At 44.6% G+C, this 27779-nt stretch overlaps 1 protein-coding gene across 2 annotated transcripts; it reads left to right on the forward strand.

Moving 5' to 3' along the window:
* Window positions 1-26238, forward strand: LOC119657439 (putative uncharacterized protein DDB_G0287265). Of its 2 annotated transcripts, none has more exons than XM_038064346.1 (4): window positions 1-200; window positions 14239-15759; window positions 15821-15898; window positions 24378-26238. In XM_038064346.1, exons 2-4 carry the CDS (start codon window positions 14271-14273, stop codon window positions 25310-25312), a joined length of 2502 nt encoding a protein of 833 aa, XP_037920274.1. In that variant the 5' UTR covers window positions 1-200; window positions 14239-14270; the 3' UTR covers window positions 25313-26238. The 2 variants fall into 2 exon arrangements, with proteins under 2 accessions (XP_037920274.1, XP_037920275.1); XM_038064347.1 differs by lacking the exon at window positions 1-200 and adding an exon at window positions 224-380.
* Window positions 26239-27779: the final 1541 nt, after the last annotated feature.

The raw sequence follows: 27779 nt of genomic DNA on the forward strand, positions 1-27779 counted from the left end.
CGTCAAAATTGAACGAATGGCGGCTAAGTGACAGTTCACAAACAGCTTTATCTGTCGGTAATTTCGTCGTGTGTTTTGGTTTCAGATTCAATTTAAAATGTTGTAAATCGCGCAACCAATGTAAATAAAAACAGAAACCTGACGGTGTTACTTAGTTTTCGTCAATTCACTTTGGAGTTCGTGGCTGCGCCGCGCCGAAGGTAATCATCCCGTGAAATGTGTAGTGCATAAAAATGGTGAACAAAATTTGCCAACAAGGTCCCCGGCTGCGTCTGTTCCACCGCAAAATTGCTCGCGTACCGCGAAAACAATCGTAAAGTGGCAAATGTAGTCTTCTGGTGTTTTTCCGCAGTTATTTTGTTTGTTTCCCGAAATCGGAGGTATGAGCAGTTAGGAAAGTCGCGCCTTTGGCGAGGTTGATGGGTGCTGGGCATCGCCGCATGCTCCTTGAGGGTTCGCTCCGGCAAATGGACGTCGAATGGGCGAACCAGCTCCGTGAAACCACCTTCAGTGGCGCTTCCTCGCCGTGCTGCGCTATCGGTGTTGACGGCCCTGCTCCACTAGACATGGTGGAATCGTTAATTGAATTTGCTTGCAATCGGGCCTGGGCCGAACGCTCGGGCGAATTTGGTGGGCCGGAGAGCGTCTGGCGAATTGCAATTTGTGTGCATAATTTTCGCCATGTGTATGACAAATCGCGCGCGCAATTGTTGCGTTGTTTACAAGCTTTGCCACCGCCGAACTGATGCTGAAATGAAGGTAAAATTTCTCTGCGAAAGGTTCAGGGCGCATGTAAAGGAAATCCGCGCGCAGCTGGGTCAATGCGCTTTGTGAGTTGCGAGGCGAGATTACGGGATTAGCTGCGCAAGCAACATTTTTAGATTCCTCTGTGCGCTTTGAACTCATGATGGGAAAACGGTGCTCCCAACTGGAAAAAGTCCACTCTGAACCACGTTCAAAGTTTGTATTTGAAAAAATTGAAATACTGAGTATCCTTGACACACTTTTATCTTACCTTGACTGTAGCTCTCCCATGGGGCAGAGTGTGTTAACCACGCCCATTGTTTACCGGTTCTGCCTATAATATTCGACTCGATATTTCCACAAGCCTTTCCGAGGAGTGAAGAGGCTTGTCCAATTAGTCTGTGGTCCCTAAGTCTAAAACAACCCTTACGTCGGCCTCGATTGAATATAGTAGGGCAGAGAGGACATAGCGCATAGTGGGAGCTATAATTCGATGCTGACATTGAGGCAACTTTGCTTAAATTAAAACAAGTCGGGAAACCGGAAGCTTCACGCTTCAGGTGTGAAAGGTTTTGTGTTTCCCCATGTGAGGAGCATAAGGCAGTTCTTCATTCGCTTATAGCATTGACCCGAGATATTTACATCGCCCAGAACTGAGCGATGTCGTCCGTCTGGCGCCCTCTATAGTTCCGAGGGTTGGCCGACTATAAAAGACAATGAACAACGTCTTGCGGTAACCGGGACGAAGATGTTGCATTGGACTAGTGGCGTAACACGTTTTAATTACATCCGAAATGAAGATATTAGCGATCGATATGGAGTAGCATCGATCGTGGGAAAACTGCGAGTGAGGCGTTTTCGATGGTATGGTCACGTAATTCGCGCTAACGGGAATTCACTTGTCAATGTTGGTATGAACATCGAAGTCAATGATAAGCGACCAAAAAGCCGGCCGAAATAACGGTGCTTGATACGCTGGATGAGGATTTAAAAGGGTCGTGATTACATCCAGATCAGGCCTTTCATCATCATCATCAACGGCGCAACAATCGGTATCCGGTCTAGGCCTGCCTTAATAAGGAACTCCAAACATCACGGTTTTGCGCCGGGGTCTATCAATACGGTATCCCTAAAAGCTGTCTGGCATCCTCACCTACGCCATTGCTTAATATCAGGCAGGGTTTGCCTCGTCTTCCTTTCCTACCATAGATTTTGCCCTTGTAGACTTTCCGGGCCGGATCATCCTCATCCATACGGATTAAATGACCCGCCCACCGTAACCTATTGAGCCGGATTTTATCCACAACCTGACGGTCATGGTATCGCTCGTAGATTTCCTCGTAATATAGACTACGGAATCGTCCATCCTCATGTAGAGGACCAAAAATTCTTCGGAGGATTCTTCTCTCGAACGCGACCAAGAGTTCGCAATTCTTCTGGCTAAGAACCCAAGTCTCCGAGGAATACATGAGGACTGGCAAGATCACAGTCTTGTACAGTAAGAGCTTTGACCCTATGGTGAGACGTTTCGAGCGGAACAGTCTTTGTAAGCTGAAATAGGCTCTGTTGGCTGACAACAACCGTGCGCGGATTTCATCATCGTAGTTGTTATCGGTTGTGATTTTCGACCGTAGATAGGAGAAATTGTCAACGGTCTCAAAGTTGTATTCTCCTATCCTTATTCTCCCTGTTTGACCAGTGCGGTTTGATGTTGTTGGTTGGTTGGTTTTTGGTACTTACGTTGCCGCCATATATTTTGTCAGCAACGTGATACCTGTGTAATTGCTGTACTGCGTGAAATCTCCCTTTTTATGTATGGGGCAGATAATGCCTCTTTGCCAGTCGTCAGGCATTGATTCGCTGTCCCACACCTTGAGCACAAGTTGATGAACCACTTGGTGTAACTGGTCGCCTCCATATTTAACCAATTCGGCTGTAATTCCATTGGCTTCTGGCGACTTATGAGCCGATGTGGCAGTATTTGTCCGTCGTCTTCAGTTGGCGGGACGTCCAACTCGCCGATGTTCTGGTTGTTCAGTAGCTCATCAAAGTACTCAACCCATCGCTCTAATATGCCCATTCTGTCGGAAATCAAATTTCCCTCTTTGTCTCGGCAGGATGAGCATCGAGGTGTGTAAGGTTTCATCCTGCTAACTTGCTGATAAACCTTCCGCGCCTGGTGCGATTGCTCCCTGTGCTTTTCGAGTTCACAGACCTGTTGGTTCTCCCAGGCTTTTTCCGTCTGTGAAGTCGCTTCTTCGCTCAACGGAGTTCGTGATAAGTCTCCGTGTGTGCCCGCGTCATTTGAAAGTGCAACATTTCTCGGAATGCAGCATTCTTCCGTTCCGTTGCTAGCTTACATTCATCGTCAAACCAGCTGTTCCAACTCTTTTTGCGGCTGGGGCCAAGTATGTTTGTGGCCGTATCAATGATAACGTTCTTCAGGTGGTTGTGAAAATCATTTGTTGATGTTTCATCTCTAGGACCTCTGTTGACTGCGGTTATTGCGGCATCCACTTTCCTCTTATACTTGTCGCGGAGGGATGTGTTGTGGATGGCTTCAGTGTTAACTCTCACCTGATTACCAGAGGGGATTCTAGGTGGTGTTGTTATTCGAGCTCGAAGCACCATGCCAATGAGATAGTGATCCGAGTTTCCCTTCCCCGTCTGCAGCTTTTCACTAAAAAAGAGCTTCCAGCGGTCGCCATGTGAAGGTGGAGATAGGATTTGGTAGGAAAGCTGTTGGTGTTGGTTCAACAGGCGTTTCCCAGGTTTTATGCTCCATCGTGAGTACCAATCCACGTTTCATCCTCGGACCTATACTACCCTTTGACCACCTATGCCGGAGCAGAATTTAGCACTCCTAGGATGAACTTAAGGTTTTTCAGTAAATTTCCAAAAGTCGATAATATACCATTAGTAGTTTATTTAAGCAGATATCGGAATGGGACGTATTTTGAGGCCTAGATTTCATCTAAGCGACTTTCCTGTTTTTTTCGGATTTCTGGGTTGGTTAGTTTCCGAAAACGAGTCTTGTCTCAGTTTAAGTGCATACATTTCGTCTCCTTACTCACGGACTTTGCAATTCACGCCAGAACTAATGTTCCGGAAAGTACTAATCGAGACCTTTCATTTGATAATCTACATGAATATATCCGATGAAAAAAAATTTTAAATCCCTCTTTGTATGTATGGGGAGCCCCTTCCACCTAAATTTATGTCACTCGCTGTATGCGTGGAATTTCATAGTTTCCATCTGTCCACCAAATTTCGTTCGGATCGGTTTAGCCGCTTTGGAGAAAGTTGCGTGACAGACAGACAGACAGTGAATGGATTTTAATAAGGTTTTGTTTTACACACTCAATAAAAAGAGATTAAACGCCCTTTGTGATCTTTAGTAGAATGGGTGAATGCGTTTGCGCATGTCCTGGACTTCCGCAACCCCTCCTGAGCGCCGATTGAAGAGGGCTATCCCATAATAATCTTCCAGCCCCTCGAAAGGTATTCCACTTTGCGCTGTGACAGGGACCGGGATGAATCTCGTAAGTCCACCGGCGGTGGGGTCTTAATTGCAATAAAAAAATTCACTCCCCGCCGAGCTCGTCTTCTGCTCCTCTGGCTTTCCCATTGTGTGTTGCCCTTCGTGTCTTCCTGCCCAACTTCCTTGCTCTTCTCACCTGTATGAAGAATTGTTTGAGAATTTGTCTGAACTTCTCACGTTAATCGCCTAGGTGCTCCTTCAACTCTGGAAACATGAATGGATGGAAAATGTCAGGGCTGTAAGGGGGATGGGCAATGACTTCCCAGCCAAATCCCCCGATTAAATCCTTTGTTTGTTTAGAGACATGCGGACGCGTATTGTGGTGGATGATTTTGGATTGCCCGTCTGAGCTTTTACAAGGTCTCGCAATAACTTGTCGAGCTTGTTGTGATGCCTCTATGCACAAACTTGATAAGCAGTACACCACGCCGGTCTCAAAACACCGTTGCCATGACTTTTCCTGCTGACAGCTTTTGCTTAAACTTCTCTGGTTGGGCAACTCTGTGAGTTTCCATTGACTTCCGCTCCGTTCTATGGCCGTCAGCGAATTCCCTACACTATTTGCGGACATGTTGAATGCTTATACACGTTTCCCCATACACTTCACTTAACTGGCGATGAATTTCAATGGGTAGTAACTTTTTTGCGTACAAAAATCGGATGACCGCACGAATTTCGCACGTGGCGATGGCGAGCTCCTCCACGGATGACTGTCAGGCCGGTAGTAAACCGCATGTTGGGCGATTGTTGTTGGGGTCGGTGGTAGGGGAACTAACAAGCAAGGCGGTGTTGACAGATTTCTCCTAGCCTCACGCGCGGCTATGTTGCGGCTTTGAGAACCTTATTTTTGAAATAACGCTCATCCTTGATATGAACGTCAAATACTTCACCGTTTGTTTTGACTTTATAATCGTTTCGCTACCAGGCGTAGGGATGGGATTCTTTTTTAAGTAAAGACAATTACTTCCGTTTTTTTTTTTCAACGAAAAGTCATCCATCCGCTTACCAGTTGCCATATGCCAAATCTACTCTACACAGGTTCAATAATACATTCGGCAATAAGTGTTTGACATGACGAGTCTTAGCAGGCCATCCTTCTTCCGTGCTACCCTCGATATGATCTTTATCCTCCTCTGGCTCTCCAACGTAGATATTCTATCAATATCCGCAAGAGATAACCCAGCCTATTCAAAGGGTTTTCTTGTGTATTTAGAATATCTGCCCATTAGCCCAGTGAGTCACATCCACTGTGGACCTTCCTGCTCTAAAGCTGAACTGCCAGATGCGGCGATATTGCTATGTAATCGCTACGTGTATGTCCACTTGAATGTAGCGACTTTCATACTCTGAACTGTTTCACGCAAAAGCCTGGGATTTCCGAAGCTCCTTTACTCGAAACGTCGAGACTTTCCTAACCGGTAGTTCTTCATACTTCAATGGATTACAGACCCTATTCCCATTGATCTGCATCACTGAATTGCGTAGCTTTCAACAAAATCTCGTTCTCCACACTTATTTATACAACATTTAATCTTTGGAACTGAACCGACTTCGGTGATAGAAGAGCGCGAATACTTTGCTAGAAAACTACTTTGCCACTTTGACACGAAAGTTCTTATTGATAATCGAGTGCTTGTTATCAAGTATTCTAACTAAAATTCGATTTTAGGATGTTTATTGGCGTCAAACATATTTTTCCAAAGTGATTTTTTTACACTGGTTGTTCGCTTTAAGGAGGATTCGCTGCTATCAGAATGTTTTGAGAAGTACAGGTCTTTATAGGTGCTCCGCTTTCATTATCGTCCGATTTCACCCACTTTGTTAGAGAAAATCTGTTCAGTTTCGATTACGACTTAGTTTTAGTACCTTTTTTTACTGTGGGAGCCAACAGAATTTACTGTTAGGTTAAATCGCCGACACTTGCGGGATGTAATATTTGGCTTGGGGGTTCGCTGATGACGGTTTTGCTTCAGTCATAAATTACCGACCGAATGTTCCAGCATATCCCTTCGGTTCCGCATCTTCAACCCTGTTGAAAATTTGTATTGTTCGCATAATCTTGTCCAATCTGCTACAAATCGCAAGCATTTAACCCAATAGTGCTGCTATTGAGAACTACATGCTCTTTGCTTGCTCCTTTATAATAATAATAATAATTCATTAGCTGAGAATTCCGCCATTGAGCCCCGCAACTCTTGAGCATCTAACTTTTGACTGCTATTTCACCCCAGTTTCGCTTTCTGCCCACCAGAATTGATCGTTCCCTCTAGTTTTACATCGATTCTATAGTCTTGCCGTACTTGCTCCAAGGTCAACTCTACTTTTTGCATCCTTATGCAATTTTCTCATTGCGCAGTGCCATCTTCTGCCCGCTCACTTCTTGATACATTGGCCATTCATCCTGTCACCCTGCAGTTTCCTCTGTATGGTCTTCTTACGCAATTCTTCCAAACCCTTTATACTTTTCATTTGCTATTCTAAATCTGGAACTGGACGACTGACTTTGCTAGAAAACTAATTTGCCACTTCGATAAGGGAATTCCTTACTGGCACCCGACCCATAGGTAATGTTGGTTCATGAGAATGTCATTTTATTCTAAGCAAATTTTGTTTTTAGTGTTTTCGTAACTTGCTGTCATGGGCCTTTTTTTCCAGGCATTTGAAATTAGAGGTGCCGGGTACGAAATGTTTACTCTTCACAACTATAATTACCCCTCTGGCCAGTTTCCACATCTTTACTTGAGGTTTGATTATCGCTAAACTTCAGATTTCCCACTAATTTCCTGCGATATGCCCGTAGCTAACCGACTTCTCCACCCAAGGAGCTTGCTCTTCGCTCTTGAAGGTGATTATACATATTTCGGATAGCGTTTCGGAAGCAAGTGGGAATTCAGTGTCGAAATAATTGGTACGACAACGGCAAGGCGCGTCTATATTACATGAAAGTTAGTTTCGGAGCCGATATTGGCCTCGATATTCCAGTCCAGAATGAGCTGACATCTAAAATTATCATTTATCCACTTGATGGCTACTTGCGTGTTGTGTCGGTGGCTTCTCACAAGGTAGTCCAACATGACCACTTACATGATCCAGATGTTATTCGGCAGTGGGTGATCTATCTCGTTGATCGGACGGTAGATATTTTGAACATTACGCTGGAGAACATTGATAGAAGTGCAGATATTGTCGTTAGCGACTAATATACCCCATTTGGGCATGTGCAAATAGCACTTGGTCTCGCCAAGATGCTTGATAGTTGGCTTAAAGACTTAAAGAGGTATTTCTCTTTCCAGGAGTCATTATTAAGACTGCAACCGCTTTCTGATCAGTTAGGATCAATTGGATCTTATCCAATCAAAAATTCATCACCCCAGGCAAACTCGACCTATTTCAGCTAAAACTCTTTTAATTCGTTTCAAATCACGCAGTAAAATTATTTTTCGCATGATCATCCGTTAAAATTCATCGCGCCTGTTATCAGGTTCACTACCAGGCTTATTGTATCCACAATGGAGTGGGCGTCTACAGACAGACTGGGTGATAGATGTTTGACCTTCTCCCTTTTGCATTGAACATGGAGTATTCCGTCTCTCAACCGCAAACGATGGTGTCTCTCCAGCCCCATCCCCGCGGGACCATCATTTAGGTACTAGTTCGCGGTGTGAATTTACCTTTGGGCAATCACAATCCTCGTCGTTTGAGCTTCCTTGTTCCTTCCTTCAGCAGCTCATTCTTTATTATTACAATTGCTGAGGCACCCGTAATCCACTTTTTCTTTGACCTCAGCATCTCCGCACCTATACCCTCCGAGATCACGTTGCTTCCCAACGCTTGGTTCAGGCTCCTTCTCTCCATAGCAATCTTTGGGCAGTGAAACATAACATGATCTGTATCCTCCGGTGTGCTTCTGCATGCAGAATAATTCGGCGAATCAACCATGGTGACCCATGAGGAACTGGGTTATGTGGTAATTAGTTTCTCCGTGTTTTCTCTCAAGACTTACCCTCATGTTGAGAATGAGCCTGTGCGTCGATCGACTCTTCGAAGGCTAGTCCCATTTGGGTTGCCAGAGCATGCGACTCTGACTTTGTAGCATTCCTGCGTTCCGGGAGCCCGTTGCCCGTTGTCTTGTATGATATAGTAACATACACTCATTTCAGTCGGCAGTATGTCGACTGGGATCATTCCCGCCACCCTCATATTGCATCATCTGATGTGGTTCTAAAAGCACTGCAAACCCTCAAAGCCACCAGCCAATAAACCGAATTCACCTGTTTCAATCTTTGGAATTTTGCGAGCGCCTCCGCCCACACAGGTGACGCGTAGAGCAGTATGGATTGCACCACATCAGCTAAAAGCAATCTTCTACAGTGTTTCGCCCGACCGGCATTTGGCAACATTCTTGCCGTGGCGGCGCTTGCTGCTTTTTCGCCTGAATAATCAATCCCCCCTAAAGCTTCGTTTGTTGTCAATTATCACACCCATGTACATGATAGACGGCTTAGAGACGATCATATATCCATCGATTTCCACCTTCAGATTGTTTTTTTTTTCTACGGTTCGTTATTAAGACCGCTTCCGTTTTTCTGTCTGCCGAGGTAAATTCGGCTTTTTCGAGCCCGGCCTAAATGTCTCTGTTGCATAAACCTCCATATCCTCTGACTATTTTGCTGCAACAACTACAGCCAGATCGGCGCAGTTTACAATCGTAGCCTCCCCCGGGATGACCAGCATAAGCACTCCGCAGTAAGGGGCCCAGTACTGAGCCCTGTGGTATCCTCGCTATGACCTAGTAGTCTTTGGGACCGTCATCCGTTCCGCACCAGAGAGTTCTCTCTGAGAAGTAATTCCCGACCAGGCTCGCCAAATATCCAGGAACACCTGCGTCAGCCAATGCGCTTTCAATTCGGCCCCAGTTGGCGAAATTGAATGCGTTTTGGCATCCTGCGCCATTGCCACTTTCGATGATGGGTAGGAGTCTGTTATATGTATATGACTCTCTCCATTGTATCCAACAGACAGATTGGACGATACGATGCTGGATTGGATTTGGGAAGCAACACCAACTTTTGCCTTGTCGATTCTGCAGGGAATATTCACTATTTTAAAAAAGCCTCAACAGTGTTGGCGGAAAGATCGGGCTTTGTCTTCACTGCCAGCTTCAAAGCTCTTTTAGGGATGCCATCCAAACCTGGGGCCTTATTGTCACCGACCCTACCACATATTTTCCGCTGCTCCTCAACAACTATAGGTATCACGCCTTGGTCCACCGCGGACAGGTCACCTAGGGTGATCTTTTACGGCCTTTTCATTACCACCCTGCAGGCCCAACCCCAAAGGTTTATAACGGCATTATTCTTTAGTCCACCAGCAGTTGAACTGCCTACTTCGGAACAGTCGCCTTGTGGGCATAGTTGCGTTGCTACTTTCGTCATCCATTGGTCGATCTACTTGGCTTTTTCTATGGCCGTACCAATCAGGGATATATCAGGCTCACATGCCGCAGAGAACGTGTCCCCCTCGATAGCTTTCGCCGTTCAACTAGGCAACCCACTCGGCACTCTGTGGAAGCTCTTTTTTGAGTTTGATTCGCATTTGACCTCCTTGCAAATTACCTGGTGGTCGCATTGAGTGTATTCCTCACTAACTTGCTAAACAACTCTTCTGACTAAAGCGACGCTCACGTATGTTAAGTCCGCTGTAAGACCCCTGAAGGTGTATGAGGTCCCAACATTCGCGAGTACCATATCTAGCTTCGCGAATACTTCGAGCAGAATACGTCCTCTCTCATTCATTGTCCTTCTCCGTTCAATAACCTAAAGCATTAAAATCACCTGCTATGACTATCGGCAAACTCGGCGGATTTGTATCAACCTCATCTGCTACTTGCCTTGAGGGCTCTCCTCAATTTCGAGCACCTTCTGTTGCCTGAAATGCGCCCATGGTGCACCCCCCTCCTTCCCACAATAGGCTGCTGATGATGGCGGTTTGTGTTCTACCTAGGCTTTCCATAGCGTCTTTATCACAAACTCTTGAAGTCCAATAAGATTGAACGTCTTTGCCAAAGCCTCGCGAACCTCCTCCTTCGTGGTAACCTCACCTATATCCTTGCAGACAATAGTGATCTCCGGCCTGCTAGCTCTGATTTCAGCTTCCTGTTCTTAGGACTTTCCAATTTGATTTATGAATTTATCTGCCGTTATATTGTTGGGCATCTTGACCTCCAACATAAGGTCTCCTTTCTGAAACCGTCCAATGCGGCTAATATTAGCCCCCAAATTAGTAAATTCTTCACCTCGTTTGGAGATAATAATTACCTCTCCTCCTCCGAACTCTCTTTTTACCGAAGTCTCTTCAGGCGTAACGTTTCTCCAGGCTTCCACGTCCTTCTTGGGGCCAGCTATTGACTCGTTCAACCTTTCGCGTAGCCTCTTCCCCAGTTTCTCCTCCCCCGAGTTTTGAGTGGGCGTCATTTGTGTTCCCTGGCTTACTTTCTCGCCTGATGCCTTCACTCTTCTTTCATCCTGGCATTGACGTACGCCAACCTGATGTCGCTAATCATGGCTCTTTTATTTTTTTAATTATTTTTCGGCGTTCCTTGATGAATTGGCAAAGCCCAAAGATTTTATTACCTAAACGTAGTTACCGGCGGCATTGTTCCCTCCTTCCCGTGTCCCGCTACACTCTCCCCCCTTGAGAGTAGCATTTTCATTCGCGGGGGCTTCTACCTGTGATCTTCTGATTGTGTCCGCAAGTGGAACCAGTTCTACTCCCTATCTCTTTTGTAATATTTGATGTCGCAATAGCGAAGGTCCCCATTACTGAGGCACTGCGGTCGATGGATATCGACGGCCGGGAGCCCGCTTGCCCACTCCTAAAAACCGCCAGTAGGGTAGGTAGGTATCAGTGGCCGCTCCGAGGAGCCCAATTAGCGCTTTTGTGCGCCGTTTTGATGCACTCCTCAGACCGTGACTGTCCAGACTGAGTCCAGCCGGCTCGGATCTTCAGAGCCAGCCCGTAGCATTCACGAAGGAAAGCAGCTCTCCGAACCTGCAATTAGAAATCTCTCTGAGGTCCCCAAAGAATGGTTTACTCAGCGTCCGCAGCCTGACTCTAGCCAGAGCTGGGCAATCGCAGAGAAAGTGCATAAGGGTTTCCCTTCCTTCTCCGCAGCTTCGGCAATGTAAGCCTAGCGGCATGGTCCCCCATGGGCCAGTGCCCCGTGCAGACCGCCGTAATCTTGAATGCATTTGCACGCGTTTGGCACAGGAGCTCTCGTGATCGGGCCATGTTATAAGCGGGCCAAATACTCCTTGACTTGGCACAGCTCGTAAGCCTTCGCCATCTTAGGCCGCTATGTAGTGCGAGTAGACTTGGCCTCCGACAGCCGCCAGCGGAACACCAACTGTATTCCCCGAGGGACTGCCAAGAGCAGAGCCTTGCCTGGCCAATCCGTCAGCCCGCTCATTCCCCTCTAAGTTCCTATTCCCGGGAACCCAGAGGAGAGTGACCAGAGCGTACCGCCCAGACGGTTGAGCGCGGCTCTGCACTGCCCCACCAGCCGGGAAGATGTCGTCGTTGAGTACAAGGCCTTGATGGCCGCTTGGTTGTCGGTTAGAATGGCTGTGTTACGCTTGGGGCTCGAATCACGCCCCAGCCATCGACAGACTTCCAATATCGCCAGTACTTCCGCCTGGAATACACTGGCGAAACCTGGAAGACCATACGACTTGGATACACCGTGAGTATTCGAGAAAACCCCCGCGCCGACTCCATAGGCCATCTTTCATCCGTCCGTAAAGAATACTGTGTCATAGTCTTTCAACACGCCGCCGGTCTTCCACTTTGCCCTTGTTGGAAGTTCCACAGCAAAGTTTCTCGTAAAGTTCAGCTTGCGTGTGACATAGTCCGTGGGGGATGCCCAGATTTCCCGAGGTATTTCATCTAGGATGTTGCTGTGGCTCTAGGGCTTTGCTGCCCAGCATCCGGACTCACGTAGTCTGACGGCACTGCACACTGCAACATATTTAATGTGGAGGTCTAAGGGGAGGAGATGCAGGAGTACATTGAGAATATCTGCCGGGCAGGACTGCAGAGCCCCAGTAGCACCTGCACACGCGGTTCTTTGAATCCTAGGATCGGACGCACTACAGCGGTGTACATCCAGAGAACCATCCTCGGCCGGGAACCCCATTTTTTTGCAAAGGTTCTCTTGCAGGCATAGAAGGCTATACAGGCTTTCTTAACCCTCAGTTCTATGTTCAACCTCCAATTTAGCTTAGGATCCAGGATTACATCCAGATACGTTACATTAGAGGAAAGAACCAATCATTGTTCATTCAGCCGTGGTAGATGGAATTCAGGTATCCTTCTCTTGGTAGTGAATAGCATCAGTTGCGTTTTGGTTGGGTTTATGCTGAGTCCGCATATTGCGGCCCACAGGCACACCTTTCACAACGCTCTTTCCATGATTTCGCTCATAATTGACAGAAACATCCCTGATACTAATATCACCAAGTCGTCGGCATACGCCACCACCTTCACCGCGCTGCTGTCCAATGTACGTAAAAATTTTTCCATTACTATTAAGCAGAACACCAGTGAGATGGCGCCACCCTGGGACGTGCCTCTGTTCACAGCTCTGGTCAAGTGGTTGCCTCCCAGATCCGACTGGATTATCCTGGCACTCAGCATGGATATAATCCAATGCGTGAGATACCCCTCCAATCCAATACCGGTCAAGGCTTCCTTGATGGCATTGGTACTGACGTTGTTAAAAGCTCCCTCTATATCCAAGAAGTCAGCAAGGGTATACTGCTTGTACTGCAGCGACCGCTCAACCGTGCCAATTACCTCGTGGAGGGCGGTTTCTGTGGATTTTCCTTTGAAGTAGGCATGCTGGGACTTAGAGAAAGGAGTTTTCTCCATAACCGTCCTTAAGTCAATATCCAGGATGCGTTCTAGGGTCTTCAGCACGAAAGAGGTCAGGCTGATTGGTCGAAAGTCCTTCGCAGACTCATGACCGCGCCTGCCCGCTTTCGGTATGAAAACCACTCGTGCGCGCCTCCAGGACTGCGGTACGTATCCTAAAGAGATGCAGCTCCGGTAAATCTCAACAAGCCACGGCACAACCCTTTCCTGCTGCTTCTGTAGCATGACTGACATTATGCCATCTGGGCCTGGAGACTTGTACTTCTTCAGGCAGTCCTTGATGGCTGCCAGTATTTTTGCCTGTAGCAGATGTTGAAGATTTCTCTGGTCAGCTTCCTGAGACTAGAGAGATCTTCATTCCACTACGGTGGCAGGGTCTTTTTGCTGTACTTAGTAGGGCGGTATCTCCAGTCGATCCTACTGGGGTCTCTAAAGGGCTTGGAAACCTCTGTGGCGAGATCTAGACTGAAGAGTATCCAACTGTGGTCAGAGAAGGATCTCTGGTCAGACACTCTCCAATCTCCACCCTAAGAATCCCATTGTCGCTTATTAGGGTGATATCAAGGACCTCCTCCCAACCGTCACAGTTCTCCGAGCAGGGGAAATGGAAGATTGGTGTACTGCCCCTGTTACACACCGATAGATTTGAAGTAAAAATCAAAGAATGACAAAGAAACCGCCAGTACTAGATTTCCGAAGCAACCGCAACTTTCACTCTATTCTTCTCGTCCATGTTTGGTTTTATTTTTGAGTATCCTTCCCGCAGCCAATTTTTATCCACTTCTCACATAAGAAATCTTTCGTGGGACATGCAATAAGCCCATAATCTGCTGGATGATCTCTTTTTCCTTTTGCTAAGTTTGCACTGTAGAGTATTCGTCACAATCCTTGATTTGGTAACATTCTGCCGTCATAGATACCGCTACTTTTAACTCAAATCTAGAAAATCAATTTAATTAAGGCAGATACGTGTTAGCATCCATTAGGACTCATTTTTAATCAAATTTAATTTTTCTTTCCAGTTTTTCTACTACTCTGAGGTGGAATTTTAGCAATGAGAAAAGTTGGTAAGCAATCCGGTCTGAAGCGGAGCTTCCCTAAACCGCCTTCAGATGGACCAGCTGTGACAACAAATCTGGAGAAGCGGACACAAGAAAAAATCCAAACTATGTCGAATAACGACACGCTAACTATGGATTTTGTACTTAAAAATCGAAAACTTCTCGAGCATTTGAAGAAATGCAAAGTTTTCCTCTCCAAATCAATGAGAAAAAATTTGTTCAAGAAATATGCAGCTCTAAGCAAACCTACAAATAAGAAATTCAAACACAACAACGTAAAGAGTATATCCAAAGGGAAGTCGAAGGGCCAAAAAACAGGGGCATTACCACAAAATGGCGAAGTTTTGAAACTATCTCTACTCACCGAAGACGTCCCTCCAGTTGCTCCTTCGCCACCAAATTTAAGACCCAACAGGGTAATCATTGCTACGCCTCAAAGTCCAAAATCACCTAAGAACAACTTGACGCCACAAACATCCAAACCACAGAAACAAAATACAACGCCACAAGGCAGAAATGTACAAAGTCCTGGCCCCATTTTCATACGCCTACCACCGAAAAATAGCAAACGAGCAATACACAAAAGACGGGTCAACTCAAAATCTATAGACAAAACGAAGCTGATAAAAAAATTTGGTAAAATTGTTTTCAAGTGCCACGTTCGAGTAAGACGTTTAAAAAGATCAGATCCGCTCTTCACAAAGAAATTTAAGAAAAATCGGAAAACAGTTTCGTTTATGGAAACTGTCGAAGTATTTGGAGAATCCGATGTGGAATATGAAAGTGATCAAAGTGCCGAGTTAACCAACTGCAGCGTGGGTGGTGAAGTGTCGCGTACAAGTACACCAATCAAAACAGGACAAAAACAAAGCAAACAGGAAAAACAGAATAAACTGAAGCCTTCAGATAATAAAGAAAGGGCGAAATCGAACAAGGTTCAAAAAGATAAAACTGTCCTATCTCCTAGGGCTGGCCAGTCAAATAAAGTGGCCAGTCCCAGCAAAAAGGATCAGCAAATCAAGAAAACTCAACCGAACCAAAAGAGCCCATTAGCGCGAAGCAGCCCACAAACGAAGAAGAATCAAGAGGCAAAGAAGAGCCCTCCAAAAGCCAAGAGCTCACCAAGTAAAGAAAAACAGTCACCGAAACAGAAATCTCCGAAAAAACAAAAGAGTCCCAAAAAGGAATCAACAAGAGAGACTGGATTGAGTCTTATCGAAGGAAAGGAATGTTTTGTTAAGCTGAATAGAAGTTCTACGAGTTTACTCAATCTGAGTGCAACAAGCAAAGAGATTACCGAAGGTAATGAGGTCAGCAATAATGAAACAGAATTGAAGGAAGGATTGAGTAGAAGCGAACCGATTGAGAATGGCGAGGGGCCGAATGAAAGACTCGATGAACCGATGGATCAAGATGCTGACACGACTGAAGTAAAGGTACAGGATGAGCATCTGAATGAAGACGTAGAAATGAAAGATGAAGGTATGTGCGGCCCCAAAAAGATTTATTTAGTAGGTTACTGAAAATCAAGTAATTTTTGCAGAAGAAACTCGGAATGAAAGTGAGACCCGAGGGAATGAATGTGATCAAAACAAGGGTGAACTTGCAGACTTAGGAAACGGTAAGTTTCGTAAAATCATCGACCATCAACATACATTCGATTTTTAGTTTGCATCCATTTGATTCGATTCGTATATCTTAGCATTGTTCATTAGGCTAGAACACGTGGTAGTATAGAGTGGTATGGCGAAAGTACGATATTTCTATTTTGCGGGAGCCAATGTCGGATAGTTCCAGATCAGTTCTGCAAAGATATTAAATGCCCGTTAAATTGGATAATATTTGCTCCGAGATGACTGGCTTCGTAGTTTATTCTTTTCGAGAATAGAATCTTTTGTAGCTTAATCGAGAAATCCGGCTGCCGATGGCATTTGCTTTTCTCATTTTTAGTAAATAAGTTGAAGCTCAAAGCTAATCCTGATTTTTTTGATCGGGTGAAAATAACTTTACAGAAATTTTTATAAAATTTAGATTTTAAATTTTGCAGATTATTGTAATTACATATTTTAGTATTGGCAGAATAAAATTCAAATTGGCAACTGCGTGCAATGAAAATTGACTCAATTTCTGATCCAAGTAGTTTTCCCCATTGAATTTTTTCGATTTCTTCGGTGTTTGTGATGTATTAGTAGATGTAGCTAATGTAACTTATCGCGAAATTTCATCTAAAATGAAATCGGAACGAGCAATAAACGCGATAATGTCGAACTTCTCAATGACATTTGACCGTAGGCAGCAGATTGTTTCACAATTATTTTTGTTGTCAACCCAACTCTTCACTTTTAACCGTAACCGTTTTTAATATTTCGCAATTAGTACTTCTAGAGAAACTTAGTCTTGGGTCACCATGATCCGGGACTACGATCAGTGTTACTGTGAGCAGAACATGCTTAAGGACATAATATATAGAATTCTTTGTTGAAAAAAGCATAGTGGGATGTGAGACCTGCAATGGAAGAAAGTGAGTGACGGAAAAGTCGCCTTCTGTTCGTGATGCCTTGCGGACTCCACTCCGACGCTTTGTCTCGTCCAGAAAAAATCGTGTCGTTTCGAAGAGACTGTTCAATGCCTTGAAAACTATTTACCTATTGCATTAAACAGTTATGTTAATCTCCTTCGTTTTACTTCAATTTCTTTGAACGCCACGTTGAGATTATCTTCGATCTTCTTTGATCCTCGTTTTCAAGGATTTATTCGGCATAGTCCAATATGTTATGTGTTAATACTGTCGATGAGCAGTCGTTCAAGGAGCAGTGTAACTCTCCTTTTCAGTCTGTGTACCGCTTTCAGTCTGTGTACCGTTCAGAAGCGGGGTAAGGTCGTCGTGGAACCAAGTTAAAGACATGATCCACAAAGTGGCCTACAGAACCCTCGGGGCCACCGAGCCGGGTAAGCGACTCATCAACCGAGATATTTGATATGATGTTGATATGAAGGTCCGTGAAAACAAACGCCTCTACCACAACTTTCTGCACGATAAAACGGCGACCAATTGGCAAATTTACAAGAATGCCAATCGGGAAGCAAAGAAAACGATCGCTGTTACCCGAGCGGTTCATTGCAAGGTCTTTACGATAAACTAGACCCTTGGAATGGCGAGAAAAATCTGTATCAACTTGTCAAAAGCCGACACTAACCCACCAAGGATATCGAACACTTCTGTTGCTTTGGTCACAAGAGCGGTATCATGCTTACAGACCGACGAGCCGTGACGAATAGATGGCGATAATATTTCGAGCAGGTTTCAATAGAAGATTTTGTTCATCCTTCACTTCCACAAACATTGCCGACATTTGGAGCAATTCCACCTATCAGCGCTACTGAAGTCGAGGAAGTAATAAAACAAACGAAATCAGGAAAAGCAACAGGACCTGACGACATCACACCTGAGCTCTGGAAAGCGAAGAGCTGAAACCTAACACTGTGGCTTAGTGAATTCTTCAATCGGGTTAATGAGGAAAGTAGAACACCATCTGACTAGTAAGAAAGTACCACTGTTCCAATATGGAAAAAGAAAGGTAGTCGAACAGAATGTTCAATTTACCGCCCTATCCGGTTGCTGTTCCATACCATGGAGGTCTTTGAATGCATTTTTGACAACCGTATTAACGTATCGTTCAAATAAGCGTGAATCATACCGGGTTTGTCAAGAACTGCGGAACTACGGACAAAATACACGCTGTGCGGTTACTCATGGAAAAACACAATGAGAAGCATGACCCGCTCTTCATTGCATTTCTAGATCTGGAGAAAGCGTCTGACCGTTATGCCACACGAGCTCATCTGGTATTCTTTACAACAATACCTTGTGCCACAAGATCTGGGGTTTCTTTTTTGGGGAGTAGGGTAGGTATTCACCTATCGTGTTTACATTTACGCAAAGAGTGTTGGACTCCCGCAGCAGTACGCTGTCGGACTACCAACTAAACACCTCCCTGTCATCAGAGAACTACCCTGGAACCGTTTGACACATTACTTCGGGCTAGCCCTCCCGCTCTCCCAGGTTTGGGAGCCTTCCCGTAGGGAATCCCATCCACCGATAGGATGGGAGGGGAGCAAGGGAATTGCTAGTTCAGGGAACCCCTTACGATACGATCCCTCCGCCGATCGAGTTCAATTTTCTTCGCAATAAGAGGAACCCGAACATAATGCGCAACACGATTCCAGCTGCCAGAGCTCCCCTGTGTCTGCGCAAATCTGCTGATGAAAGCCGTCCCACATCTCGCAACAGAAAAAGGTGTGTTCAGCGTCGTCCGCTCCTCCATTGCAGAATACACAATCAGGAGATCGCGCCTTCCCAATCCTGTGCAGGTAAGACTGAAAACCTCCATGCCCACTTAGAAGTTGGGTAAGAAAATAATCAATCTCACCGTGCGTTAGGTTCAGCCACGGGTCTAAGCTGTCGATGAGCGGCGCATCTGCTCCTTGGCTCATTTTGCCAAGCGAGTTGCCACTCTGTAAGAGTGCGTTGACGTTCTTCGGCCAACACTCAGAACCATAGAGGACGACAGGGCGAAACACATTGCCATAAATTTTGTAAATATTTAATGTATTTTATATATTTGCATTTTTCCAAAACGGATGACCCTTTCCTCTCGATTTAGTCCTCTCTGAGTCATGGTAGACTTGTTCACAATTGCAGACAAGTTGCTCGTTCCGTGACAACACTCCACTCCAGCCGAAACGGTTTCAGCGAAAAAACAGACGCATGGCTCCCTCAGCACCCTCAGTTCGTCTGCCGCAAGTCAAAATAGATGCTTCGCCCACCTCTCTGCCCGGCTGCGCTTTCTTTTGGGAGGAAAGGCTTTAGCCAGGGCAGGGAGACATTCTCGGTCGGGCCTTCGACACTGGAGCTAAAACGGTGTAGGCCTCGTTTACGAACCTCGAAGAGGCTCTCGTAAGGTGGCTGCAGTGGCGTCTGAGAGATATCCGTCCTAATTAGGATATGCGCGCAGGAGTCGAAATCCCTGAGCATGTTGGCCACGTTTTTCGCTTGGCTGGCGGATTCAGCGTTCGCACTGCGTCTTTGAGCAGAGGCGACATCCGGTGGTGTTAACGCCTTAACTAATGTCGATTACAGAGTTGCTGAGAGCCTCGGAGTCTCCCCATATATCAACTCCGTGTGACTTGCAGCAAGTTTCTCGTGATTGCTGTTCGGAGGCCAAGCAGAGCGGGTGGCAGGATAGTCTTCTTATGTCATTATAGCGGCCTTCTGCGGCTTGTACGCGGTTGTCCGGTGGCGTTTGAAGCGGAGGAGTTTACCTCGCTGTTTATAACTGCCGGCACAGTGAAGCGTGGAATCCAACTCCGACAGAGGGATTCAGCACAAAATTATGCAGAAATGTCTTTTCGAGGTATCGCTTCAGGCTACCGCGTTAATCTACCGATAATTGTGAAGCAATACCTGAAATCGTACGAGTCTCGCAAAGGGCCAATTAAGCTTGGTTGACTTAAGGAACATGCCTACCTCTTTTATTACATGTTTTGTAGTTTTGTACTTCTGGCCCAAGAATTAAGGTCATTATCAATGGACAGCGAGAGATATTTTGCGGTGACTTACCGATTCGTTGCCCGCATGTCTGGATACACTAGCTCGTGAACAGCGTGAAATACTTCCTCACAGAAATCGGCAGGAATATATATCTGGAGTTTCTTCTGGGGTCTCGCAGTGTATAATAGACGTTGAGCCGAAGGTAGGGAACTCCCTAAATGAGAGAAAAATATTTGTGACTTGTCGGTTTCGATCGCAAGGTAGAGGCGATCTCATCAGGCCCTACCCCGCCCGTGACCGAAAGCGACTACTGATGACATTTTGCTCTCTTTTTGTTTTAATTCAAACCCGACAAGGGTAATGCGCCAGGTTTGCACCTAGACTGGTTTGAGCCAATATAGCTAGTTTTTGCTAACGGATGAGTGGGCTTGAACCATCCACTTAATGGCGGGCACTAAATTGAGAAGCAACTCGCCTTTTCTGTTTAGTGAAGTATACATATTGCTCGGTGGTTTCAAACGCCTGGCGGCGCCCTGGCTTGGAGACCACGCAGTTAGGCGGCTTGATTGATAATGGGCAGCCTTGGGCAAGAAACGACGGTAGAAATTTAACGTACCCATGAACCTTAACTGTCTTCCGAAGCGGAAAACTTGAAATCGCTTGCACTTTAATTGGGTCCAGTTGGATGCCGTCAGAGGTAATCAGGTAGCCGAGCAATCTCAAGGAGACGTTGAAACGCTTGAGGTGTTCCAAATGCTCGGACACAGAGGAAGATGCGATTAGAGCGCAAACCAAAGTGAAGGTGTCGCAACACAGGGTAGATGAATCTGAGATTTACGCCGCATTGCACAGTTCAAAAGTTTTCCTAGTAAACTCGAAGCGTCCGCAAGGTGTACATATTGTTGTTTTCGGGGTGTCTTCGGCAGCTATAGGTTTGGATGAATGGAATGGGAAATCGGTGAGACCTCTATAATCGCTACAAGGTCTCCAGTCGCCATTAGGCTTAAGGATCATATGAAGTAGCGAAGACCAAACGCTGTCTGAAGGTCTGCAAATATCCTGCTTAAGAAGTTCTTCGAACTTTTTTCATGCAGCTACGAGCTTCTGCGGTGGAAAAGATGGGGAAGCCACTAGTGTTGATATGGTGCTGAAGATCATGCTTAACGGGCTCAGAGAAACTAGACTGGGTAGTGATATTGCGGTATTTTTGAAGAAGTGCGCGAATACGTTAGTCGGTAAGATCTTCGAAAACAATGGAAAAAGTGTGGGGCGTGCAGCTTGCGATTCTTCTTGATGACCTAAGAACAGTTGTTGCGTCAATTAAAGACCTGTTGTGTAGATCCACGTGCAATCCATAGTGGCACAGGAAGTCTGCACCTAAGATGTTAATGTTTATATCCGCAATAATGAATCACCGCGAAAACACTCGTAGAAGACTAAATTAATATCTACTTGTCTGCAGCCATACGTGCGAATCGACGAAGAATTTGTTGCCGCAAGTTTTAACTATTGCAGTTTTAAATTATGATTCCAGGTTGCGGGAAGAACCCAGATGTCAGCGCCTGTATCGACAAAGTAGTATTGCCAGCTCAAGGGCCATGTAAATTGTGAGGCGACGTGCTGCTGCATTTCAGGTAGCTGTCGTCAGAACTCTAGGCAAGTCTAGTTTTTTGTAGAGAAAGTGTGGGGCTGACATATTCTGTAGCTTTTTCGGCGAACCTATGGTGGTACCAGCATTACCCGGTACTTGTCGGTGCTACCGACGACCTACCATCCGATCGCCCATTTCAGGAGGCGGATTTTGACCATGATCTAGTCCTACTTCCCAAACGCGGAGCATCAACTGCCTTTGCCAATTTAGAAACGTCTGCTGTAGCTGAGTCACTTGGCTTGACGTGTCAAGGGACATAGGTCACGCGTAGACCATATGGATTTTGTCTACATTGACAGCCAAAGTATCCAAAGACCCTGAATTCGCATATCCCAGGATGGCCTGCATGCTTTCCGGAAGCCTTTGCAGCTGCAAAGACTGTAGCAGCTCGGTGTCGACTTTGCCACCCAACTGCTTCATTTCGAGCAGCAGTTGGCTCGCCACACAGTAAGCTCCATCAATGAGTGATTAAGTCTGGCTGTCTCACTCGCTGACAGACTTGGTCTCTTGTAGTTGCAGTCATCGAGCACATCGGAAACAAGCTTAATTGTCTCTTCATCCAGTCCAACTAATGCGTGATTAAATCGTGTGACGTATTTTGTAGCGCAGGTTAAAGTGAATTGCGTTCGGACTGTCGGAGCCATGGTTGCCACGGTAAAACGGTGGCACCTGTACTGCCACGGCAGTAATTTAGGGACCTCCGTTCTATCCGTGGACATGTGAAGGCGAAACGAAACAACCCGGAAACACAAACGATACCCGAGAAGAACCAGGACTGGAATGAGTGAAGGAAGAGATTCCTGAATCGTCTCTTGCGGCGCTTCCTTTTGTCAAAATCTTTTCAGATTCAGTACTAAGTGCCAAGCATTTAGCCTCGGACGGTCCTACCTACTTAAAATAGACAACGACTCGGTGATGGTGGGCGGTCGTAGGTTAATTGGCGAATCCGTTGAGAACTCCTCGCAACATCGAGCGCGTATGCAGAATGGTGTATTTTTGCATGGTTTGAAGCAGACTGTGTACCCAGCCGAACTACACATTCTGCACTGGTCATTCTCCGCCCCCTCTGTTCGCAATCTTCCTTACAAACAGCTGCCTGCAAGGGACTTGCCTGCTCTTTGCTGTAAAAATAAGCACATAACAAGCCGACTTGACGGTGATGTTATGCCGCAATGTAAACTACGTGGCTGCCTCCGATATCACGAGCCAGCTTCATTCGATCGAAATCTGTTTCAGCTTGGATGTGGAGGTCAACACTGTCCGGCATGTGGCTCATGATGATCTTTGCAGATGGTTAGGATTCGACACTTGTCTAAACCAAATTCTATCCGAATATTACTACTATTCGCAACAGACTAGCATACAATTTGATGTCATCTGAGTACACCAAATGTTTCATCTCGCACTTAGAACGTAGACCATATTTGATTCTAAAACCATGTCCTCTAGTAACATTCGGTGGAAATGAATCCCCTAAAAGATGCTCCTCCGTATGCGGATGGGCTCTGAGGTGTTTGGTACCTTCAGATGAATGCACTAACAACGTGATACGCCACCCTGTCATGAGCGCCATTAAAAACTTTATTAGTGTGGGATCGATGTGATGCAGATGTGGGACATCAATCAATCAGATGCACTACAATAGACAATAGACTGTAGTTGTAGGAACAGCATATCTGCACACAATCGAGACGCAATTATTGATTTAGGATAGAATTCTCGGAGTTGCTGGAGGTGCGTAAAACCTGCGAATATTTGATTCATGCAAAGGATCCATTTATGAATATTCTATACACGCTCTTTAAAATTCGTCCCAAACCTCAGCGAAGGCAAAGAAGAATGCTTCGGTGAGTACTGAAACTGTTACCTGCAGTGCGAGGTGGGTATTTTTGATAGCGCTGCCTCTGCCCCCATGGACTCTTGGTCATCAGTTTTTGGAATGTCCTCAAGTCGAACATGCTCTCGGATGACGGCGAGTAATAAAACGGTGCTGGCCTGCAGCCCGCTATACAGTCACCTGCGCGTATTGCGCTAAACGCTTGATGAATATTTGGTGGAACCTGCCTCCGCCTTTATTTCATGGTAGGGGCGAGTGTTAAGAACGTTCTTTTCCTCAGGTCACTTCATCCGCTGCCTACTCGAACGTACTATAGTGGTCGCCACAGATTATGGCGAAACTGCTACAGCAGGCACAGCCATGTCCCTTGTCATCGTGGAGCCTAGATGTCGAATTGGTGGTTTCGACGTGGTGCTGTCTATTACTGGAGCCCGACTCAGTCACTAAGTCAGACGACTCCCGCTGGTTACCCGTACCGAACCTTAGATTTCTTTTTCTCCTCATCTAATGAACTTGCATTTTATAACCTAACTGCCAGGTGCGATGATAGCTTCCTGGCTGGGGACCGGCTACGGCGGAGTTATTATTATTATTGTTCATGTTTGTCGGGGTATTTTCAGTGTAAAAGTTTTTTTTTATATCCTGACGGTGTTGCTTCTTTAGTTTGTGCATCCTTTTTAATTTGTAAAAAAATTTTACCAGCATTTCTTTCGAATACAGAAGTCAGTCCGTACGGATTTGAGTGGCGTTGCTTTTCATTTTTTGTGCGGGTAAGCTTCTCTGGCCGCCGAATGCGCGAAAAAAAAAACAGAACAAATTGTTCGACCTATGCTAGGGGCACCTCCCTCTAAATGCTAGCTTCTTCGCATAATAAGTAGCGCGATTGCAAATTTAACTGACGAGCTTAGTCTATATTTATAAGCTCTCCTTTCTCGCTAGTGGATAGTGGATTTTTGAATCTAATTTTACACATGTCTAGAATTACATTTTCAATTTGCAATTTATCCCAAAAGTGATGACCATTTTTCAACGATTCTTTGTTCTTTCTATTTCAAAAACAGAAACTATCGACTCCAAGGAAGCAAATGAAACTGGGGATGTCGACATTGATGCGAAAGACGAAAGTGCGGTGAATGAGGAATCTAAGGCAACAAAAGACGATGACGATAAAGATGAAGATGGTAGAAAAGATAATAAAGATAAAAATAACGAAGACAACGACAATGATGATGATGCCGATAATGACGATGATGTCATCAACAGTAGTGAAGAAGTAAATAACGCCCATGATGATGACAATGAACTCAAAAATGCTGAAACCAATGAAAAATCTGCAGATCAAATGAACGGAAAAAATGTTTCTAATATTTCCGTATCAACAAGTAATAACGAAAGTTTTCACAGCGCCTGCGATGACAAATCTGATAACAAAATCGCGAATGAAACCGATACAGATCACGACGCAGAGCCTAAACGAAATAGATCCGAAAGTAGAGTATCGACACCGGTCCAAAAACTTGAAAAAAGTGACAGAAAAGAGCGAAGAGCTGTCAGTGTGTCTCCCATTTTATTACCATCAAAGACAAACGGTACAAATAAGAAAAATTCTTCACCCATGACATTGCCAACAAACCCGGATGATCTTTTCGATTTACTGAAATCCAACAACTTACCTGAACCATCGGGAGCAACTCGTCACACGCCATCGCCAACAAGAGGCCTTTCCGACGACGAGGATGAAGCTGATGCAACAGCAGAAGTAGAAAAATCAAATCCATCCCCTGTTCCAGATCTACATGATGAATCGGGCTCAGCCAATGATTCCAGATTTTCGCTGAACACTTTTTTCAAATCGATGAAGGATAAGTTAATTTCTAAACAATCGGGAAATGATAGTCCCAGTCGATCATCGCCGAAAGAGGATGATGATTTGAGTGTAAAAAATGCAGATGGCAATTTAGACAGCCCCACAGCACAGGAGATTACTACGCAGTAAGCTTGGCAAACAGTCTTTTTTACCCTTTTAATTTCGAGGATATCTAGATTTAATGGCTATTGTATAATTTATTGGCAATCATTTTTGTCCATTTCGAGAAAGATGGTGTTGTTAGTTGGACTTAAATTCAACCGTTATGTATGATTCGTAGGAAATTATAGTCGGGCGGTGTTTTCTCAGAAAAGAAACAAGATATGAATTGAAAATATGGATCACGACTTTTAAGCGACAAGCATTCCCAGGCGAGAAATATATTTAATGATCTTGGGACAAAATTCGAGGGAATGGTAAACATCTGACTAGAAAAGTGCAAATATTTTCCTTTTGGTGTATCGTATGCACTTGCATTCATTCACTTGTTGAGAAAACGCCAGTCCTTAAACTCAATTTCGCACCAACTACAATATTATCTCCTATGGGTGCTAATTTATCTAAAATCTAAAACTCGACAGGGAGATTTAAACATTTTTCTGTCCGAGAAGTTTTTAAAAATATTGTTTTTCGCGCCGTATACATTGTATAAATGTATGTTGGAAGATGTCTAATTGTGACTTCGATATTTTCAACTCATATCATTGTTAAGGATACGTGTTTGTTATACCATATAAAACGATGTCTTTCTTGTTTATTTAATGCAAAAATCATCAGAACGATCCAAGTTTCCATGTTAAGTTTAAAAGTGTTTCCCTCATGGTTTTTGCCGCGTTTTAAACATGATCGCATAAAAACAAAATCTAATTTTCATGTACAAAGTTTTTAAAGTATATAGCAACTACTACACTAGTACTACTACGTATTATTATAAATAAACATTGAAATAAACATCCCATTGCAAAAAAATACAATACACACAGTAATACATTGTCTCCTTTTTAGTGAAAGCAAGATAATTTAAATAATAAAGAGAACAAGGAAAAAATTTGAAATATTTTGGGTTTTAATTTGAAACACGTCCAAACTGCTGGTTTTCCCATAAATATAGGGGGTGCCATTTCACCGGGCATGTCCATACAATATTGGCTAGGACCGATCGTCTACCATAAATGAAACTCAATAACTTAATTAAACCTAATGCTGGGAAATATAACTCTTTTCGGTGAGCCGACACATTTCGGCTCGCTTACTTAGCTGAGTCGACTCAGAACAGTGCCTTAAGGGGGTCATCCCCTGTGAAAGCCGTTTTTTTTGGCTTTATTTAGAAATTTTTTGTGGATAAAGATACAAATACGAATTTTTCACCATAGATTTATTAATATCTGGAGCGTTCATTACAATTTTCCCAGCCCTGTCGCATAGCTGGTTATTGAAATGCAAAGCAATTTAGACACTCATCTAGAAAAAAGGTGTTTCTCTGCTGCCACGCTAGAGGGCGCTGTGATCTTCTTAAAGAAAAAAGTCAACAGCATTTTAACGTACAGACTTAACGACAGTCCGCAAACTAGGATTATTCAAAAATTTTAAAAACTAAATTTTTGGTGCCGTGTTAAACTTCGGCTTCTTCGATGAATAAAAAAAACTACTGAATGAATCGCAATTATCCTAGTCTGCGGACCGTAGAAATATGTTCTGAATAAGTCGTGAAATTTTCAAAGAATTTCGTTGGATAGACTTTGGGCTATGGTGGGAGCCGATTTTCAATATGCAGTTTCGAGAAAAACGCATTTCAAAAGTAGAATGCGCTTTTTAGCCATAAAACCTTAACTGTCCATTAATCTGCTATACTTAATCCATAAACCTTAGGTTTTTTCAAGAAACACATGTACAGTCTTGGCTTCAATTGTTGTCTTTTTAGCGAAGTCATTCCAACATCATTCGAACCGATAAATACGAGCTTTATTACGGCAATCGACATAAATCTGGCATGTGACTTATCACGTGTTTAACACTATAATTTGCGAACGACTCTGAATATCAAAAAATTACTTTGCCCATATATCCTACACTATATCTAGATACAAATGATGCCGAAAAAAAAAATTCGATTCCGCGGATCCGACACGGGATGACCCCCTTAAAAGAGTCAGCATTATTTTCACTTCGTCTACAGCAATATGAGGAAAATTTTGTATCCAAAACTTAAAAATCCACTTAAAACAATGAAATACATTTAAATTAATTTCAGCATAAACAGTTTGCCTAATATACATATTGTGATGTCTATTTCCTGGTATTGGATATTCAGAAATTAGAGTGAATCAAGAAAGCCAATAACCGTCAGGGACTTTAGTATATTCCCTACTTTCAGATCTCTTAACTTTGCATCTGGTAATAAGTGTTCTCCCAGATGCCTCGACCAACTTTGCACAAGTGCCGGACACTGTCCCTGGACGTGTATAGAGGTTTCATCACACTCTGCACAAAACCTGCAACCAGTGTCCATAGATATCCCTAGCTTCCCTAGGTGATAGTTCAGCCGACAGTGATCAGTGAGAACCTCGGAACTGAATACAAACACCTTCCTTCCGCC

Source organism: Hermetia illucens, chromosome 5 (genome assembly GCF_905115235.1).
Source record: "Hermetia illucens chromosome 5, iHerIll2.2.curated.20191125, whole genome shotgun sequence".
Classification (NCBI taxonomy): Eukaryota; Metazoa; Arthropoda; class Insecta; order Diptera; family Stratiomyidae; genus Hermetia; species Hermetia illucens.

Excerpts from the sequence above, each read along its gene's own strand:
- LOC119657439 (XM_038064346.1), top strand. The coding sequence starts at position 14,271 with ATGAGAAAAGTTGGTAAGCAATCCGGTCTGAAGCGGAGCTTCCCTAAA. Across the intron at positions 15,760-15,820 it reads CGTAGAAATGAAAGATGAAG|AAGAAACTCGGAATGAAAGT; the intron begins GTATGTGCGGCC and ends TAATTTTTGCAG. Across the intron at positions 15,899-24,377 it reads ACTTGCAGACTTAGGAAACG|AAACTATCGACTCCAAGGAA; the intron begins GTAAGTTTCGTA and ends TTTCAAAAACAG.